The sequence below is a fragment of the Lepus europaeus genome, chromosome 18 (assembly GCF_033115175.1).
Source record: "Lepus europaeus isolate LE1 chromosome 18, mLepTim1.pri, whole genome shotgun sequence".
In the NCBI taxonomy this organism is placed as follows: Eukaryota; Metazoa; Chordata; class Mammalia; order Lagomorpha; family Leporidae; genus Lepus; species Lepus europaeus.
In genome coordinates, this window is record NC_084844.1 from 25656643 (window position 1) to 25676900 (window position 20258).

Below are 20258 nucleotides of genomic sequence, written 5' to 3' on the forward strand. Positions count from 1 at the left end.
GTCTGGTTTCATCCAGGGTTCTCATTTGTGTATGAAAATGATGTCATTGACCTGCTGCTGATAGTAAATGCACTTGGGATTTGTTTTCTCTAGCAGCAAACTGTTGAGGGATGTGGTTTGTGGCTGTGGACTTTTTTTCGATTCATGCAGACTATCTATAGAAGGAGTGCTAACTTTGAACTTGTCGTTGCTGAAACACATTCAGTCTGCCTAGCTGCAGTCCGGGCTCGTGTGTGCGCATGGCAGTGACCAGTCAGTAGCTCATTCCTGCATTCATTACCCTTTGGTTTGGGGGGCATTGGAACCAAGAAGAAGTTAGCATTAGGTGGGGGTACAGTCACTAACTTGTGGGACCTGGGCACAGGTGTATCCCTTCTCCAAGCACCAGTTGTGAGCAGTGTGCCCACTAATCACTTGCACTCTGCCAAGATGAGGTGACAGTGTTTCTGAAGGCCACTGTTACCCAATGCAGAAAGTGGGTGGCTAGAGGAGAGTGCATGGAAATTGTCTTTGCTGAACTGGTTTTGCTCACAGTCTGCCCTAGTCGATAGGGTCTTCCTTTATGAGGCTCTAGGGTCTTTTTGGGGGTCAAGATGGCAAAAAGAAACTTAAGGTTATAAAAAGACCTTTCTCGTATTATTTATTTGAAAGAGTTACATCTTCCGTCTGCTGGTTCACTCCCCAAATGGCTGCAATGGCCAGAGCTGGGCCTGTAATGATCCAGAAGCTTCCTCTGGGTCTCTTTCATGGATGCTGGGCCCCATTACTTGGGCCATTCTCCCTGCCTTCCCAGGTGCGTTAGCAGGAAGCTGGATTGAAGTGGAGCAGCCAGGACTTGAACTGGTGCCCACATGGGATGCCGGCACTGCATGCTGGGGCTTTAGCTTGCTGCACCACAGCGCCGGCCCCCATGTTCATCTTTTCATAGGGTGAAGTGTGCTCAAATCTTGTTTTAAATCAGAAATTTTTCTCCTCAGATTCTGAAGGAATTTGAAGTAGGTGAAATGGACATGAGGTTGGAATGCTGAGTGGTAAAGGACTTGAGGGCGGGGCACAGTACTGATCTCCAGCTCCAATGACTGCCACCTCTAAAAGTTGAAGGAAGGAAGTGGGTGGGTGTTTGCGTCCCGTGCCGGGGTGCCTGACGTGCTGCAAACCCACATCCTGGGAGGCAGCAGGTGATGGCTCCGGTGGCTGGGTCCCTGCCACCTACATGGGAGACTCAGATTGTGTTTCTTGTTCCCCTGGGGACCTGGGGAGTGAACCAGCGGATAAGAGCTCTCTCTCTCTGCCTGTCAAATGACATACAAATATGTTTAAAGTAAAAGGGAGATTTCTCTGGCGTAGAGTCCTTACAGATATGGGGACAGTGTTGACTTCCCTTGGCAACCTCAAGGGAGACTCAGAGTCCTCTTTAACTCCTTTTTTATTTGCACAAAAGGAGCTCGGCTGCTCGGGCTCCTGCCTTAGCAGAGCACAGTCTGCAGTGACTCCTGATCGAAGCTGACACGCGCGCAGCGGCAACACCTCTCCTGGAGCCGAGGGTGGCAGAGTGAGCAATGGAGCCAGGAATCCGCATCCGGCTCTGTCCAGGTGGAAAGTCCACAGCCTCTTCTCTACCGTGTGCTTTACCTTTCTTGTTTCTTGAATGGTTTGTCACCCTCCCTTCTAATTAGATTTCCTTGTTAACAGACACCCATGTTTCTTCCTTTCTAAAGATTCATTTATAGAGAGGAGAGACAGATCTCCCATCTGCTGGTTCACTCCCCAAATGGCTGCAACGGCCGGGGCTGGGCCAACTTGGAACCAGGAGCTTCTTCTGGGTCTCCCAACATCAGTGCAGGGGCCAAACACTTGGGCCATCTTCTGCTTTTCCAGGTGCATTAGCAGGGAGCTGGATTGGAAATGGAGCAACTTAACCCTGTAAACCACAGCGCTGGGCCCAGTAATTTTTTGAGACAAGAGTCCTAGCTGCTGGTTCACTCGCCCCATGGCTGGGGCTGGGTTGAAACCAGAGCTCGAACATAATCCGGGTCTCCCATGTGGGTAGCAGGAACCCAGTTACTTGCATTGCTGCTACCACCCAGGGTTTGCATTGGCAAGAAACTTGAGTCTGAAACTGGGAACCATGCCCAGGTACTGCAGTGTGGGATGTGGGTTTCTTAACTGCTAGGCTAGATGCCTGCTCCTAGTGATTTTTAAAACTACAGTACTCCCTTTATATGGCAAGATGATGCTTATGACTTGTCCTCGACTTTGATTTGTCCCTATAGTTCTGGGCAAGCTGCATGCCCAGGGTTAGAAAGGGCCTCAAATGAAGCTGCCCACGTCAAGCCAGTTGGTTCAGATCGAGGTCATGGTTGCATAGCATCTAAAACCAGTATACAAAAATAAACCACAGCTTGCCCACTGTTCATACTCTTTCTGGAACATGAAACGGGAAAGTCAGCTTTTTTGGATACACATTAATAAATTTTCAAGTCTCTCTGCCTTTTCCTCTTTGAAGAGCCACTAGTTAAATGGCACTGAAGTGGTGTATTCAGAAGTATGAAAATGTGGCAGCATTACTCTCAACTGTGGTCTTTTTTTCTTATCTTTTAGAATCTCATCAAAACATTGACTTTTTTAATGCTCCTGTGCCAATATGTACTCACATTCAGAAACCTGTGCCTCTGACTCCATTGCTGGACATCGAGTTAAGAAACCCTGGCTTAAGAAGGCAGGAACCTTCTGTCTGCCTCACTCTTACCCCAGAACCCCCAGCTAGTGGTTTAGTGTGGCTCAGGCTCAGCCAGTCCTTTGGAGGAAGGTGAGCTGGCAGCAGGGAGAAGGCCTGGCTCCCTGTGGCCCTGAGCAGTAGTGTCCTAGCAGACAGTCGTACGGGCAGAGCTTTGCATGTCTTACTACACATAGGAATACCGTAAGGGGTTTGAACCAGAGAAATTTATTTTTAGGGGTGGCAGTTGGTGGAGAATGAACTATTAAAAAACCCTTTTGCTAAGTGATAGTGTGTGATATGCTAGGAACAACCTTTGCTGTTGGGATCATGGAATTGTAGCATTGGACCTCCACCGGTTCTGTTCCCAGCTTTTTCTGCTGCACATTTCGGTGTGAATGGTTCTTACAGACCATTTCCTGCCGACGGGTACAGTATAATTGCCTACTTCCTTTGTGGTATCTTTGATAAAAATGCCAATAAATGCCACTAAGACAGAAACAAGGGCTTCCTGGTGTAAAATGTCCCAGTGCTGAAAGTTCAGTTTGGCTTTCTCTTCCTTCTTGTGCAACACCTTTAGACACAGGCCACGCTGCCACCGTTGGGGGGCTCGTGGCCCTGAGCGTTGGTGTCCTAGACTGTTTACTTCTACCAAGAGTGGAGAAAATAACCTACATTATTGCCCAACTTTGGCTCTATGGCTCCTCCCAGATGGTCTCTGTGAGATGTAAACACCTTCAGCCTTGACAAGTCATGTTCATTCCAAGAAGCCAATCTTTGTTCTTAACTGGGGATTTTTTTTTTCCTGGAAACTACTTACTGTCACTCTATCCCACAGTGATTAGAAGCCTACACTCTACCTCGCAGGCACAGAGGTGTAGTAGATCATCTCCACGATGGCCCCCACCCCTGGGAACACATGCTGGCTCTTCCAAGAAGAGCTCTCTTTTTCCTCCTCTTGGGTGTGGGCTGGATTTGGGACTTGTTTGGACTGATAGAAAGTTACGGAAGTGACATTCTGGCAGTTTCCACTTTTGTTCTTGGAAACAAACTGTTTCCAAACCAGAAGCCCAAGTGAAACTACTGAATGCTGGCCGACCATATGTAGGCAAACCAAGGAGCCCCAGCCAGACTCCCAGCTGATGCAGTCATGAGTGATCTCTGCAGACACCACGGGAAGCTGAAGAAAGAGAATCATGAGAAACATATTTTTAAAAGATTTATTTATTTTTTTTTTGGCAGGCAGATTTAGACAGAGACAGAGAGAAAGGTCTTCCTTCCGTTGGTTCACCCCCCAAATGGCCGCTGCAGCCGATCCGAAGCCAGGAGCCAGGTGCTTCCTCCTGGTCTCCCATGCGGGTGTAGGGCCCAAGTACTTGGGCTATCCTCCACTGCCTTCCTGGGCCACAGCAGAGAGCTGGACTGTAAGAGGAGCAACCAGGACTAGAACCCGGGGTGCTGGCGCCGCAGGCGGAGGATTACCCTAGTGAGCCACGGCGCCGGCCTGTTTTATTTATTTGAAACATAATATTAAGGAGAGATAGATCTTCCATCTGCTGGTTCACTTCCCACATGGGTGCAGAGGCCCAAGCACTTGGAACATCTGCTTTCCTAGGTGCGTGAGCAGGGAGCTGGGATTGGAAGTGGAGCAGCTGAGATTCAGGCCAGTGCCCTTAATGGGATGCTGGTGTCGCCGGCAGCGGCTTTACCAGCTACGCCACAGTGCCGGCCCCTGAAGCACTGTTTTAAGCCAGGACTGGGGTTGTCAGTCACATTTCTTGTGAGGTCCCTGCCTGACCTTAGAATTCTTAGGCACCTCTTCTAAGTGGATCAGGAAAAGAGGGCTGTTCTGCTCTCAAGACAAGGCTTAGCATGTTCCTGCTCCAGGACTCATGTGGATCAGTTCATGTTGATCCTGACTTTCAAGTCTGTCCGTGCTGACTCAGCCTCTGTAGCTGTCATCGTTCCCTCACTCCCTGCCTCAACATCCAGTTGAATGAGTCTGTTACCCCTTTCCTGTATTTGCTGCAAAAGCCTCTGCACCCACATTCCTCAGAGTGTGTTCTCTTAAAGGGCATGGGGTCCGATTAAAGTGGAAGACACGGAGTTAAATACTATAGCACCTTCAGTGAATGAATGTCCATTGGGGGGGGCGGCGCTGTGGTGCAGTGGTTAACCCCCTGGCCTGAAGCACTGGCATCCCATGTGGATGCCGGTTCGAGTCCGGCTGCTCCACTTCCAATCCAGCTCTCTGCTACGGCCTGGAAAAGCAGTGGAAGATGGCCTGAGTCATTGGGCCCCTGTACCCGCGTGGGAGACCCGAAAGAGGCTCCTGGCTCCTGGCTTTGGATCGACACAGCTCCGGCCATTGTGGCCATCTGGGGAGTGAACCATCGGATGGAAGACCTCTCTCTCTCTCTCTCTCTCTCTCTCTCTGTAACTCTGACTTCCAAATAAATAAATAATAAATCTTAAAAAAAAAAAAAAAGAATGTCCATTGGAATTTTCCATGACATCTCCTAAACTTATTTGTTCTGGGAGGATGCTCTTAAGTAAGTGGCAGGCCAGGGTTAGACTTTTGGAAGTATTTCTTTCCCTACCCAGACAGGCTCAGCTATAAAAAAGTTCCCTGTGAGATCTTCAAAACTCAGACTTTTCCCTACTATTGTAGCGTAGACCAACCAGTTAAGGGTCCATGTTGAATTATATATGGAGTCCAGCCACCTTGGCTGGAATCCTGGCTGCACCATTTCCTGTGTAACCAAGCAAGTGCCTTATCTGCAAAATGCCTGACATATTTTCATTCATTCCTTCAGTAAACAAGTATTCGCTGAGTGCCATTAGGCTCTGGGAGCTGGGTATTTAGTGGTACACAACAGATGTGGTTCTAGCAGCCTCCTGGATGGATCGTGTTAGACATAAATCATTTTTTTTTTTATGCTTTTTTTTTTTTTGACAGGCAGAGTGGATAGTGAGAGAGAGAGACAGAGAGAAAGGTCTTCCTTTTTGCCGCTGGTTCACCCTCCAGTGGCCGCTGCGGCTGGCGCATCATGCTGATCCGAAGCCAGGAGCCAGGTGCTTCTCCTGGTCTCCCATGCGGGTGCAGGGCCCAAGGACTTAGGCCATCCTCCACTGCCTTCCCGGGCCATAGCAGAGAGCTGGCCTGGAAGAGGGGCAACCGGGATAGAATCCGGCGCCCCAACCGGGGCTAGAACCCGGTGTGCCAGCGCCGCAAGGCCGAGGATTAGCCTGTTAAGCCACGGCGCCGGCCAAGATATGAATCATTTTTTAAAACCTGTTATTTATTTGAAAGCATGACGAGGAGAGACAGATACCTTCCAGGTGCTGGTTGTCTCCAGGTGCCTACAAAAGCTGGGGATGGGCCCATAGCTGGGCCAGGAACTCCATCTGGGTTTCCCAAGAAACCCAGTACTTGGGCCATCTGCTGCTGCCTCCCAGGGGCATTAGCGGAAGCTGAACCAAAAGCAGAGGTAGGGGCCAGCATTGTGACACAGCAGGTTAATCTGCTACCTGTGACACATCCCATTCTCAGCATGCCAGTTCAAGTCCTGACTGCTATACTTCCAATCCAATCCAACTCCCTGCTGATGTGTCTGGGAAAGCAGCAAAAAATGCCCCCAAGGGCTTGGGCCCCTACCACCTGTGTTGGAGACCCAAATGGAGTTCAGGCTTCTGGCTTTGGCCTGGTCTACCCCTGGCCATTGTGGCCCTTTGGGGAATGAAACAGTAGATAGAAGCAGTAGATAGAAGATCAAGCTCTTTGCCACTACCTTTAAAATAAATTAAAATCTTAAAAAAAAAAAAAAAAAAAAAAAAGCAGAGGTGGGGCTGCACACAACCCAGGCACTTTGACACAGGTGTGAGTGTCCCAAGTAGCGACTTAACCCACTGTGCTGCAGCACCAGCCCCTGGGATGCATTTCCAACTGTGATCACTGCAGTGTCATGACAGTGTGACAGGAGGGGTTGGTTTAGATTGGGGACTAGGAAGCCCTGTCAAAAGGGCCATTATTGTGGACCTGGAAGATGAGGCAGCCGGAAGAGAAGGGGGAGACTTGCCCAGTGTCCAGACTCTGGGACAGGCAAGCAGGAGGGTGAGACCGAGAGCCTGGTGGCAATTGAGAAGGGAGAGACCAGAGAGCACAGGGCCTTGGAGTCCTCAGCAAATGGCATGGTTGCCCTAGGACAGCCTTGATTGGTGGCCAAGAGGGGGCGGACGGGATTCAAGTTGAAAGCTCATGCCCTGGGTGAGGAAATGATGGGGGTGGGTTGCTGGCAGTCAGATGGGCAGCAAGGAGGTCTGTTGGGAGGCTGCTGCCCTCCGGGCTGGGGTGATGAAGGTGGCTGGAGTTAACAGTGATAATGAAGATGGCAAGAGTTCCAGGGTAATTTTGGAAGACACAACAATGAGTGACATATTTTAGGAGCCGAGGGTAACTCCTAGGCGCTTTGGCTTGAGCAGCTGGGTGTGTGGAGGTACCATTTGGAGGGATGTGGAGGTGAGGGCTTGGGGGCATGTTATGTTGGAGAACTGTGTGTTCAGTACATGGTAGCTGCTGCTGTCTGGGGTACTTGCGTTAGGTTTGGCATCTTCATGACTTCCTGGAGGCAGACTCCTTGAGGGCAAGATATAGGAATCCTTCCTGCAGAGCAGTCTGCTAGGCCCTCTTTTGTGCCAGGCCCCACTGTTGGAACTGAGAGTAGAAGATAAGATGGAATCTCTGCTCTTGAGATTGCATTATTGCGACAAATCATTAATTTTGACCTCCACATTATAACATGTGCTAAGGGAACATATGGGTGGTTCCTGGGATGGAAGTCATTTAGAGAAGAATTGACATCTGAACAAGAATGCTCCCTAATGGGGAGACAAGGAATGGGTGTGCAGAAACCGGAAGCTCGAGTGGCCATGGTGGGTTTGAAGCAGATCTAGCTGGAGAGCGGGCTGTGGACTTCGCACAGGAAGAGTACACCCTGGTGCTGCCGCAGGGCTGTGCGGTCTCTGGGGGCCAGGGCTAACTGCGTGCTTCTTTCTCCATCCCACCCCGTTGGAGTTCCTAGTGAAGTGCCGGCATGTAGAGGAGACTCCCTTAAATGGCAATTTCCTTGCTCCTAAATGTCCTGAACTCCAAACACAGAGTCAGTCTGCGGCCTTCTTCGCTGGTTCTCCGAGTTGCCTTAGTGCCGTGAACCACCTCTTGGAAGCATACATGGGGTTGGGGTGGGGTAGGCACTGGAGATGCCTGGCCTGTCTGGAGGAGAGGATGGCATCAGGTACATTAACTGGGAAACTGACTCCAAGGAGGAGGCTTGCCTGGTCCCCACCCCTGGGCACCCTGGGAAGGGATGAGAATGAAGCAAACAGGCCCGGGGTTGATTTGTTTTTCACAATACACAGCCAAGGTCAAGAAGAAAGGGTCTTGCTGGTTGTGCCGCACCACGCGGTCTCTCCCTTGCAGCCTCTGCTGTCACTAAAGCCTCCCCTGTGCCCAGAGGAGGGTCCTGCCCTCTCTCCCACTGCACCTCCCACCCCCAGCAGCCTGGCTCCCTTTCCCCATCCTCGGCCCTGAGAGAGGGACACAGCAGCTACACATACAGCACAGTGTTTCAGCCTGCTGGTGTGCGTGCTGGCTGGTGTGCGTCCTCGGCCTCCTGTAAACTAGGACAAGGACAGCAGCTGCCCCATGGGACAAGGAGCCCCTGAAGTTGGGGCCATTTTCACTCCTCAGGAGCGCTCCCTGGAGCTCAGGAAGGGAGGGACCGTCCTAAAGGCAATGCAGTTGGTCAAAAAGCCGCCTTGTACTGGAGGATCGATGGACGATCAGGAGACGTGTGGATTTGAACCCCTGGGATGCTGACTGTGGGGAGGGAGAGTGCCTTTGTCTGGGCTGTGTAGGATCCTAAAGAGAAAGAGGTGCCCCTCAAATCCCTTTCACTCACAGTGACCCCACCCCACCCCCACCCTCCTCATGATGCCTTTTCTGTTTCTAGCCATCTCATCTTCACCCGCCCCAAGCCTGTTGTCTACCTGAGGATGGGCCCAGGGCTGTGCAGTCTTTCCTGCTGCATGCTAGTGAGACCTGGAGGGTGTGCAGAGCCCGTCCATCTGCCCTCTGCCCTGTGCCAGAGAAGAAGCCGCTCACTGGTCATTCATTTATTGAGTCCCCACTGTGTGCTGGGCACAGTGGGGACAGCATGCAAGGCTTGCTCCTGTCGTGCCGTGAGCTGAGAGCTAAGTGCGAGGGTGGGCAGGGCCCCTGCCGCCCTGCAGGGTGACGGCAGCACACTGATGCCTGAGAATGAAGCAAACAGGCCCGGGGCACAGCCAAGGTCACCCAGAGTCCTGGAAGAAACCCCATGACGTCAGCGTGGGCCTCCTGTGAGCGCCCGTGTTGGGAACAGGAGAACAAGGACAGGAGCTGGCCTCCGGCTGCTCAGTGGTGACATTCAGGGAGCGTCCTCTGGAAGCACGTGCAGGTGGCTGTCACTCGGCCCCGTGGTCCTCGTCCACTCTGCCTGGGGAGAGTTCAGGACGTGACAGTGGTTAGGGGCGTCTTGTCTGCCTCCGCTCTTGAGAGCTTTCCCTGGTCACCCTCAGGGCCCCTGTTCCCTCACTGTCTAAGACGCCAAGATTGCAGGCTCTTCTGCCACCGCTGGGGTTCTCATTTGTGGTCCTCTGCGACACGGGCTCTCCTCTAAAGGGAGGGAGGCGGTATTTCAGGGGCCCTCCTGGGGACAGGAAGCGGCCTGGGACCAGGAAACAGGAGACAGCTTTTAGTCCTGGCTGCTGTTAATCCTGTGGCACTTGGAATAAGTTGTTTTCCATCTCCAAAAAATGACCTAAAAAATTTTTTTTTTTTTTAAATAGAGCTTCCATTACCAGGTTCACTCCCCAGATGGCCGCAATGGCTGGAGCTGGGCCAGGCTGAAGCCAGGAGCTCAGAACGCCATCTGGGTCTCCCATGTTGGGCAGGGGCCCAAGTACTTGGCCATCTTCTGCTGCATTAGTGGGCAGCTGGATCGGAGGGAAGTGGAGCAGCTGGGATCTGAATAGGGGACACGGTGCCACAAGTGGCTGAACCACAGTGCCAGCCCGAAATGATGACTTTAACTCCCTGCCCACCCCATGCAAGGAGGGGCGTTTCTTTCTATTTGGTACTGGGGTGACTTCATGGACCTTTGAATAGAGTGGTTCACACACTTTGAAAAAAAAAAAAAAAAAAAAAAAACTTCAGGAGATGGGATGGGCACTGTGGCACAGCAAGCTGAATCACTACTGGAGTCTCCCATATACTCCACCCTGGAGGGCCGGCTGGTGTTCCAGCTACTCCACATCTGGGCTAGCTCTCTGCTAATGCTCCTGGGAAGCAGCAGGTGGTGGCTCAATACTTGAGTCCCTGCTTCCCACATGGGAGACCAGGGAGAGTTCCAGCTTCCGGGCTTCAGTCTGGCCCAGCCCCTACTGTTAAGGCTGTTTGGGGAGTGCTCCTTGGCATAGAAGCTCCCTCTGTGTGTGTCGGTCACTCTGCCTTTCAAATAAATAAATCTTTTTTTTTTTTTTAAAGCCCTCAAGGAAAAATCGAAGATGCTTCCATCTTTATTCCCAGGAGCCCATGTTGGAGTAAGCAGGTGTCCTTCCATCAGAGGAGCTGGGGAGGGGCCCAGAATCTGCAGCTCTGGAGGCGAGCTTAACATTAGGGAAGGTACACTGGAGCTCAGCTTGACATCTGCCCAGCTTGGGCACCCACTGCCTTCCTCCCTGAGCTGGGATCTTTCCCCCAGCCGGATTCACCCTCTACCCTCATGCCTGGGCCCTGGGAATCATCGGTGTTAGCTGATACCCGCTGAGGAGTTAGCCCTCCCAGGGTGGTTTGCGCTTACTTACAGTTGTTGAAGACAGAAAGTCTCCTAAAACTAAAGGCTGGGCTCACTAACAGTTGACGACAGGACCCTCACATTGAGAGAATAAGGGGGTGTTCCAGTCATGCTCTAGGTTCAGCTGACAGTAGGGGCATGGGGGGGCAGAGTGTGCCTTGGCCTGTTGGGGGGTCACCAAAGTCACCACCACCACCACCACCACCACCACCCGCACCTTGACTGCCCCTGCCTGATGGCTTCTGGAGAGGCAGCCTGGCAACAACATGTCTGGCCACTTTCCCATAATGCTTTTCTACCCACTGGAAGCTTCCACCCACCTTTTGTGGATGATCCTCTTCTGTCCAGGAGGCCCATTTGTCCCACCTGATAGCCTGGGAAGGGAGAGAGATGCATCGGGGAGGCTGTCTTGGGAATCAGCAGGGACAAGCGCAGAGCTGAGGTTTTGCAGATGAGCCATTTCCCAGTCCTCTTGGGAGCTGAGAAAACTCTCCTGGATGGTCCCTTCATTCGCTGATGTCATTCATCAGTGCCTTCCTCCTTCTCCATTCTCCCTTCTGCTCTTCCTCAAACACCTAGTGGGTACTTCTTTTTCAATGAATTAATTTATTTGAAAGGCAGAGTTACAAAGAGAGAAGGGAAGAGGGAGAGAGAAATCTTCCATCCGCTGGTTCACTCCCCGAATGGCTGCAACAGCCAGGGCTGGGCCAGGCCGAAGCCAGGAGCCAAGAGCTTCATCCACATGGATGCAGGGATCCAAGGACTTGGGCTGTCTTCTGGTGCATTCCTAGGCGGATTAGCAGGGAGCTAGATGGGAAGTGGAGCAGCTGGGACTCGAACCAGCGCCCATATGGGATGCTGGCACTATAGGCAGAAGCTTAACCTGCGCCATGGCACTGGCCCCTGGTGGCCAGAAACAGACTGGGCATGGGAAGACAACTGTAGCAGACCAGGGGCCTGCCCATGGAGAGGTTTCGGGGCTGGGGACTCGAGCACCATGTGCCCAGGAGAACATGGTGCCCAGGCCATGAAGACAAGCCTCACTGGGCAGGCAAGTAGGGCAGGAGAGCTGTCCAAGATGGAACTGGAACCCTGTCAGTGAGGGCAGCCCCTCAGGATGTGGTACCTCATGCTGGGGCATTGGACTTGACCCTAAGAGAACACAGCGCATGGTGGCTACAGGCTGGTTTGCTTCTCCGTTTTCATTGAAGCGTTCTAAGCAGGGCAGGGCTTCTCAGATCTGTGCTTTTAAAATCCTTCTGGGTACAGGGGGTTGAAGTTTTGAGTGGTCGATTCATTTTTCCAGATCAGGGCTTTAGAGCCGAGATAATTGTGAAACTTCGGCAGACTGAGACTCCTCCCCACCTCCTCCTATCCCAGCAACACTCCCTGGACATGCGTGGACCATCACAAAGCCCGGCCCAGCCACACCGGCCCCACCTCCCACCTCAGTGGCCAGCGGCAGAGACCTTTCCCTGCGGGCATGCTAAGGAGGCGGTCTGGCGGCTCTGCCCAGTCCTCCCAGGCTGCACTGAATGTATTCCTGGGGAAGGAGAGAGAAGCGAGGAGGACTGTCCACTTCTGTGGGGGCTTTGTGGGGTGGGAAAAGCTCAGGACTCTGGAGTTCAGCACCTTGGTGGGCCTTCAGAGGGACTCTAGTCGCTCAGTGGTTATCCTCTTGTGGCAGTAGGGACGTGCCCAGGAGAGGCAGTGTGCAGTGGTGGGCAGTGCACTGACTTGGGAGTCAGCTGGGTATCCTTGGGAAAAGTACTTAACCTGTCTGATCCTTAGTTTCCCTGCTGGTGATATGGAGGATATGTGGCGATTTAATCCTGCGCGAGTGTAACAGGTGCTCAAGAAGGATTTCCTGGGGCAGATGTTTGGTGTAGCAGGTTAAGACACCCTCATCTCACACCTGAGTGCCTGGGCTCATCCCAGCTCTGCTCCCAACTCCAGCTTCCTGCTAACACACACCCTGGGAGGCAACAGGTGATGGCTCAAGTGGTTGGGTCCCTGCCATCCACTTGGGAGACCTGAATGGACTTCCCAGCTCCCAGTCTCAGCCCAGCCCAGCCCCGGCCATCATGGGCATTCGGGGAGTGAACCCATGGTCGGGAGCGCTCTACCTGTCTGTGTCACTCACTCTGTCTCTCTGCCTCATGAATAAATAAATTTTAGAATATTTGTCTTATCCTCCCACCCCCTGCTCCTCCTGGGTTGTTGAATTTGGAAGAGAACCTTGAAATGGCCCAGTGCAGATCTTACTTTGTAGTGGAGGAAACTAAAGCCAAAAGTGTTGGGTCACAAGTTGGTTTTCTCTATTTTTAGGTACATATTTTTTAAATTACAAAAGCAGTCTTTGAATGCATGCCCACTATATTAAAAAAAAAAAAAGGTTTGTACAGGAAAAATTAAAATCTCTCTACTTTCTCCTTCTCATCTTACTTCCTGCCCCAGATGAAACCACTATTCACAGTTTGATATTCAGCCTTCTAGAACTTTCCCCATACATTTGCATATGTGTGTATGTGTGTGTAACTGTAGTTTTTTTTAAAACAAGTAGGCTCCTATCAGGTGTACTGTTCTGCTTAACCATGTTTTGTGGAAGTCTTTCCATATCTTTCCACACACTTTGTCCTTTTTAATGTCCACAAGGTTGTGGATGTACTTTATACAATTAAAAAAAAAATCAGCTGCCCTCCACAGCTGGGACTGGGCTGGGACTGGGCCAGGCCAAAGCTGGGGGCCTGGACTCCATCCGGGTCTCCCACAAGGGTGGCAGGGACCCAAGTACATGGGCCATTATCCACTGCTTCCCCAGGGGCATTAGCAGGAAGCTGGATTGGAAGCGGAGTAGCCAGGTCTTGAACCTACACCCGACGCAAGATGTGGGCATTCCAAGTGGTAGCTTTCCCTGCTGTGCTACAGCACCCACCCCCATCATACATTTTTTTTTTTAATTTTTTGACAGGCAGAGTGGATAGTGAGAGAGAGAGAGAGAGAGACAGCGAGAAAGGTCTTCCTTTTTGCCGTTGGTTCACCCTCCAATGGCCGCCACAGCCGGCCACTGCGCTGATCCGATGGCAGGAGCCAGGTGCTTCTCCTGGTCTCCCATGGGGTGCAGGGCCCAAGCACTTGGGCCATCCTCCACTGCACTCCCTGGCCACAGCAGAGAGCTGGCCTGGAAGAGGGGCAATCGGGACAGAATCCAGCGCCCCGACCAGGACTAGAACCCGGTGTGCTGGCGCCGCAAGGCGGATGATTAGCCTAGTGAGCCACGGCGCCGGCCCATCATACATTTTTTAAAAGGTTTATTTATTTGAAAAATGACAAGGTAGAGAGGAAGCGGGAAGGGAGATCTGTTCACTGGTTGGTTCTTTCCCCTAATGGTTGCAATGACCCAGTCTGAGCCAGGCCAAAGCTAGGAGCCAGGAGTTTCATCCTGGTCTTCCCCATGGGTAGCAGGGCTAAAGTACTTGGGTCATCACTTGCAGCTTTCCCAGGCGCGTTGGCAGGAATCTGGAATGGAAGTGGACTAGCTGAGATTCAGACCAGCACTCCAGTGTGGGTGCCAGTGTTGCTAGCCATGGCTCAATCCACTGTGCCACATTGCTAGCCATCCCCGCTCTCTCACATACACTTTGAGCATTCTGTTGATTTTCTTTGTGTTATATCCAGGTTCTTGCCATTACAACCATGTTGGTTATGAGTACTTTGGTACAAACATCTCTGGGTTCGTGTAGCGATAGCTTATCTATTGGTAGATTCCCTGAAGCGAGACTGGGTCAGAAGGCTGCCCCTTTCCAGCCTTGGTGGATACTGCAGTGTAGAAGAGTCCAGTTTTGTCAGCCCCTCACCAACATCGAGCTCTACCACTAGCAGCACACAGTGTTGACAATAAGAGAAGACAGCTCTCTGAGGTTCTCGTCCCCTTGTCCCCGCAGGACAGGACTCCACCTTGCCAGCACCCTCAGGAAACAGGGTCGCTTTGGTAACTGCGTGAGCCTGACGGAATTGACTAGAAAGCTTGCCTGCCATCCAGGTGCCAGGCCTCCTGCTCTCCTGCCACGGGCACCAGCCGAGCGCGAAGCGTTTGCCCCCACCCTCGGGGTGACTGTAATTTGGGGACAGCCTTGGTTTATACCTGTTACCTGTCAGCACTTCCCAAAGTGTCCTGCTTGGCTGGTCATTCATTATGCAGTCCACCGCACCCCGTGTCATGAGCGACCCCTGCTGGCCTGGTCTAGAGCCCATGTGTGGTGCTGCAAGACCACTGCTCCCTGGGCTCCAGCCCCGCTCTGTCACTCACCTCTTACCCGCTTGCCCATCAGCCCGAAGAATTGGCTTGCCTTGCCCCTCTTCACCTCCTGCAGCTGGAGCTGAATGCTGGCGACAGCGCCTGCCTGGGAAAGCAGAGAGGAGCTTGAGCAACCACAGTATCAACAAGAGCCGCTCGTGGTCACTGAACCCGTGCTCTGCGCTGCACTGGGCACCTGCGCGTGCCTTACACAACACAGTGCATTATGGTAGTGAGCCGAGGCCAACATCCCACCTCCTACGTTCCTGGCACTTTCATACCGAAAGTACTCATTTACTCCTCGCCCAGACTCTGTGAAAACTGTCACCATCTTACATGTGAAGACACCAGGGTGCAGAGCTACTAAATGAGCTTTCAGAGGTCACCCAGCTGGGCAGAGAGAGACGGACCCAGGACTTGAACCCAAGCCTCCTGATTGCTCCTGCAGTCCAATCATTGAATCATTTTTTTCCTTTACAACTTCCTGATTATTTACTTACCATTCTGGTTAAGAGCATAGGGTTTTTCTTTTAACGTTTATTTATTTAAAAGGCAGAGCAACAGAGAGATCTTCCCTCCTCAGATTCATTCCCCAAGTGCTCATAATTGCGAGGGCTGGGCCAAGCTAAGCCAGGAGCCTGGACCTCCATCTGGATCTCCCACATGGGTGACAGGGACTCAACCACTTGAGCCATCACCTGTTGCCTCCCAGGGTCAGCAGGAAGCTGGATGGAAAACAGAGCAGCCAGGACTCGAAACAGACTGACAGGGGCTGCCGAGCAGCAGCTTAACCACTGTGCCACAACGCCAGCCCTTCACTTAATCCCGACAGCCACCATGAGAGTAGGAGCTGGGGCCGGCGCCGTGGTGCGGCGGGTTAAGCCGCTGCCTGCAGTGCCAGCATTCCACAGGGGCTCTGGTTGAGTCCTGGCTGCCCCACTTCTGATCCAGCTCTCTGCTAATTCATCTGGGAAAGCAGCGGAGGATGGCCCAAGTGCTTGGACCCCTACACCTACAAGGGGCATCCGGATGAAGCCCTGGCTCCTGGCTTCAGTCTAGCCCAGCCCTGGCCGTTGCAGCCATTTTAGGGAGTGAACCAGCAGGTGGAAGATCTCTCTTTTTCTCTCTGCCTCTGCCTCACCCCCACTGTAACTCTGCCTTTCAAATAAATAAATACATCTTTAAAAAAGTAGGAACTATGATCGCCCCCAAATGCAAAACCTGAGATGTAACAGGTGCACTGACTTGCCAAGGTTACATAGGAAGTGGCTGAATCAGATTAGGAGTGGCTCGGCTCCACCTTGGGGAATGTTCCCAGCGCAGATGAGGAGGGGGCAGCCCATGAACTCAGGGCAGGATTGTTTCTCCTGATCTCTTCCTGCTTTCTTGTCACCCCCAGGCCCTTCCCCCGGCCCTAGAGTTTGAGCCTGGCTTGTGGATTGGGAGTGGAAGCTATTACCCTGGGCAAAGCCATTTTAACCCTTGGGCAGCTGGGGCAAGGTGCCCTGAACAGGGGCTGTGGGTGGAAGTCCTCATTCCTCCATCGCTTCCATGACCCGAGCCTGGGCCCTCTCTCCTGCCTTAACCTGAGTCCCGCAGGAGTTCCCTTCTCTGTGCTCAGCCTTCCTGCTCTCCAGAGTGACACAGGCTGCTGGCCAGAAGGCGGGGAGCTGGGGTCAGGAAAGACGCTCTTCCTTCCCAGTGCCCTCAGGGTCCCCTGGAGCTCTTGGGACCAGCAGGAGCCGGGGCAGGGGCAGCAGCGTGGAAACCCCTCTGCCATTCCCAACGTGCCTTGCTCCGGATTTCGGGGTCAGGAGGGGATTGTTTCCTAAGCCTTTTACCAATTCAGCCCTCCCCAGTCTGTCTCCTTCCTGGGATGTCAGGAGCTGGGGAGGCTGTCTCCAGCTGGAGTCAACTGGCCGGGCCAGAAACCAGAAAATCTCTTTGGAGATTTGGACCCATTTCTGAAAAGCCCATGAAAACCACTCTGCCTGGGTAAAAGGCAGCCTTCAAATGTGAGCTGGAGAGGAGGGCCGCTTAGGAATTCAGTGGGCCTGACCCTTTCCTGCCCATGGGTTAGGAGGCCATCAGGAGTCACACCCACCCCTCTTGTACCCCGTAACCCAAATCCCCAGCTCCAGGGGTGGTGGCAGGCAGGGAGGCCCGAGAGCCAGGGATGCCGCCAGATCGTCCCGGAAGGTGCTCCCATCCCAACCATCATCACAGCACTTGGTTTGTATGAATGCTTAGCAACCCAATAGCTGCAGGTGGTGAGTCTCTCCTCCCGGATCCCGTGCCCTCCATCTTGGGAAGCACCAGGACCTTAAAGGAAGTGAACTGAGAGTAAGGCTTAGCCACGACCGCAGGGTGAGGTGCTTGCCAGAGCAGGGTGTGTGTGTGTGGGGGGGCAGCAGTGCTAGTTCCCGTTGCTAATGATGCTTCCCGCGACCTTGCCCCGAGCTGCCTGCTCTGTCTCTGGGCCGGGACAGGCACTGACCCTGTAAAGCGTTATCAAAGCTTGAGAAAAGCCTGGGGGATCATCTCCCCTCTCCCCAAATTTGCAGGCCAGGAAACTGCAGGAGGCAGTGCAGAAGTCGAGGTCTGAACCCAGGTCGCCCAGCCAGGCTGCCTTCTACCTGTGCACACTTTCAAGGACAAACCAGAAAGGAAGTCTGCCGCGCACGGCCATCCACGCTTGGTTCTTGTTTCTAAGAGCTTCCAGGGGGCCTCACCATGGCCCTTGGACCACAAGCCAAGGCCAGCCCCAGTGTGCTCCCCAACCATGGGAACGGGAGAAGCCAGGCCGAGCCCTGGCCCCGTGGACACCTTCGCTGAGCACCAGTCTCTTACTTCCCTGTGTCTGTGTCCCGTCTCCGTCGCTGTCTGGTTGGGAACTCCCTTAAGCTGAGCTCTTTGTCACCCGGTTCTGAGCCATCAGAGCTCCGGGCAGGGCTAGGGGCTGGTGTGGATGCTGGGTCTCCAACCTTAGGTCTCTCCCCACTGGCAGGACTCAGGTCAGTAGGAGAGACCACGAGCCAGTCCTTGTCAGGAAATCTAAAGAATTTCCCCGTGTGAGTAAACCTGCAGTCCCGCCTCAAGTTGATGCCCTGAGAGCAAATTCCGGAAACTCTGAGGCACAGACACACAGAACAAGACCTCGGGCAAAGCGTGTGGTTGTTTTGGAAGCTCTGCAGCTTTGGGCAAGCAGTCTGACCTCTCTGTGCGATGGAAATGTCACACGGTTCCTGCCCCATGAGGTCAACATGAGAGCTAGCATTTATAAACATGATAAGCTAGCATTTATAAACAGTGTTACACGGCAGTGCCAGGTACATAGCATGTGCTAAATAAGTGTTTTTTAAATGCCACCATCCCCACCCCACTGCCCCCCCCCCCCAACACATTCACACACTACTGCTCCCGTGTGGCTTGAACCTAACCCAGTGTGCAGCACACAATCTGCTCCCCTTACAACCTCTGCGACCCCTCCAGCATGGATCACCCCCTTCCTTGGTCTGAGCCTCTCCCCAGCATACCTCCAGGGTCACGGTTACCCAGGGTCCTGCTTCAGCGCCGAGTGTCAGTTCCTCTCCACCATTCTCTGCCGCGGTGCACACAGACAGCCCCATCAAGAGGAGCAGGGTGACGCTGGATGGCATGGTGAGCACTGCTCTGTCCTGGGACCCTCTGGGAGCCCCCCTCGGCCTGAAGACGCCACCTTCAGCAGGCTCTGGGCTGCCCTTGGGTTGCTTGAGTGTAGGAGGGGCACGCTCCCCCTGCTCTCTGGTCCTCCCAGCTATCCTGCTCACTTCCTTCAGCTTATCTAACACTCTTGGCCTCCCCACCCCACCATGTTGCCTGTGCCCCCCCCCCCCGGAAAGGCCAATGGTAGCTAAGCTGCTCAGAAGAAGAGATCAGACCCTCCCCCTGCCGCCCCCTAACATTTGATCCCAGGCTTAACACTCTGTTGCAACACCTGCCTCACCTTTGGCCACATTCCAGTGGCAGGTGCACAATGGGACAGTGTGTGGGGCCGGAAGCTTCCAGCACCCTGGCTGCAAACCCCAAGGGAGCCTCCTCGTCATGGCCTGTGTGGCCGCTCTCTTCCAGGTGCTCCACTCCCCCATACACAGCTTAGCTAGAATCCACCACTTCCTGTTTCTGAGCCTCCTCTTCTTCAGCATTCTCCATCACTAACTTCCTATGTGTGCTTAAAAATACGTGTCTTAGGCCAGCGCCGCGGCTCACTTGGCTAATCCTCTGCCTGCGGCACCGGCACCCCGGGTTCTAGTCCCGGTTGGGGCACCGGATTCTGTCCCAGTTGCTCCTCTTCCAGTCCAGCTCTCTGCTGTGGCCTGGGAAGGCAGTGGAGGATGGCCCAAGTGCTTGGGCCCCGCACCCGCATGGGAGACCAGGAGGAAGCACCTGGCTCCTGGCTTCGGATTGGCGCAGCGCACTGGCCGTAGCAGCCATTTTGGGGGGTGAACCAATGGAAGGAAGACCTTTCTCTCACTGTCTAACTCTGCCTGTCAAAAAATAAATAAATAAATAAAACAAAAAACAACGTGTCTTGCCCTAGGAGAAAGGACACTGTACTTAAATGGCCCAGCAGTTGAGATGCCCCTTGTCGAACCCCCAAGTTCCGGCTCTGCTTCTGCCCCAGCCTCCTGCTCACACACAGCCTGGGAGGCAGCAGGTGATGGCTCCAGTGGTTGAGCTCCTGCCGCCCACATGGGAGACACAGATGAAGTTGTAGGCTGGGCTCCTGGCTTTGGGGCCCAGCCCTGGCTGTTGCAGGCATCTGGGCAGTGAACCAGCAGATGGAAGAACTCTTTCTCTCTCTTTCTGCCTTTCAAATAAAATAAATAAATTTTTAAAAAATGTGGCTTCTCACAGGTGGTAACTGAGATTTGCCAGAAAAAAATGACCTCTTACCTCCAATGTCACCAGCTCCAAATGATGTTTCTTTTCTTTTTTAAATTCTTTATTATTTGAAAGGCAGAGAGAGAGAGGGAGAGAGGTATCTTCCATCTGCTGGTTCACTCCCCAAATGGCTGTAACAGCTGGGGCTAGGCCAAGCCTAAGCCAGGAGCCAGGAGCCAGGATCTCCATTCGGATCTCCCACGAGGTGGCAGAGACCCAAGTATTCAGGCCATTATCTGCTTCCTCTCCGGCACATTCGCATTCGCAGGATCGGAAGTGGAGGTGGGACTGCATTCCAGATACTCAGATAGGGACGTGTGTGTCCCAAGCAGTGACAACACATTGAGCCACAGTGCCCGCGTTGTCAAGACGATCTTCAAAATCCCTCACCTGAGCTGTCTCTCCTGCTTACGACTTCCCAATGTCT

At 53.0% G+C, this 20258-nt stretch overlaps 1 protein-coding gene across 1 annotated transcript; it reads right to left on the reverse strand.

Moving 5' to 3' along the window:
- Nucleotides 1-9220: 9220 nt before the first annotated feature.
- TAC4 (tachykinin precursor 4) lies at nt 9221-18607 on the reverse strand. The gene is made up of 5 exons (XM_062175074.1): nt 18445-18607; nt 14921-15014; nt 10932-10985; nt 9352-9483; nt 9221-9252 (listed from the first exon to the last, which is right to left on the reverse strand). Exons 1-5 carry the CDS (start codon nt 18565-18567, stop codon nt 9221-9223), a joined length of 435 nt encoding a protein of 144 aa, XP_062031058.1. The 5' UTR covers nt 18568-18607.
- Nucleotides 18608-20258: the final 1651 nt, after the last annotated feature.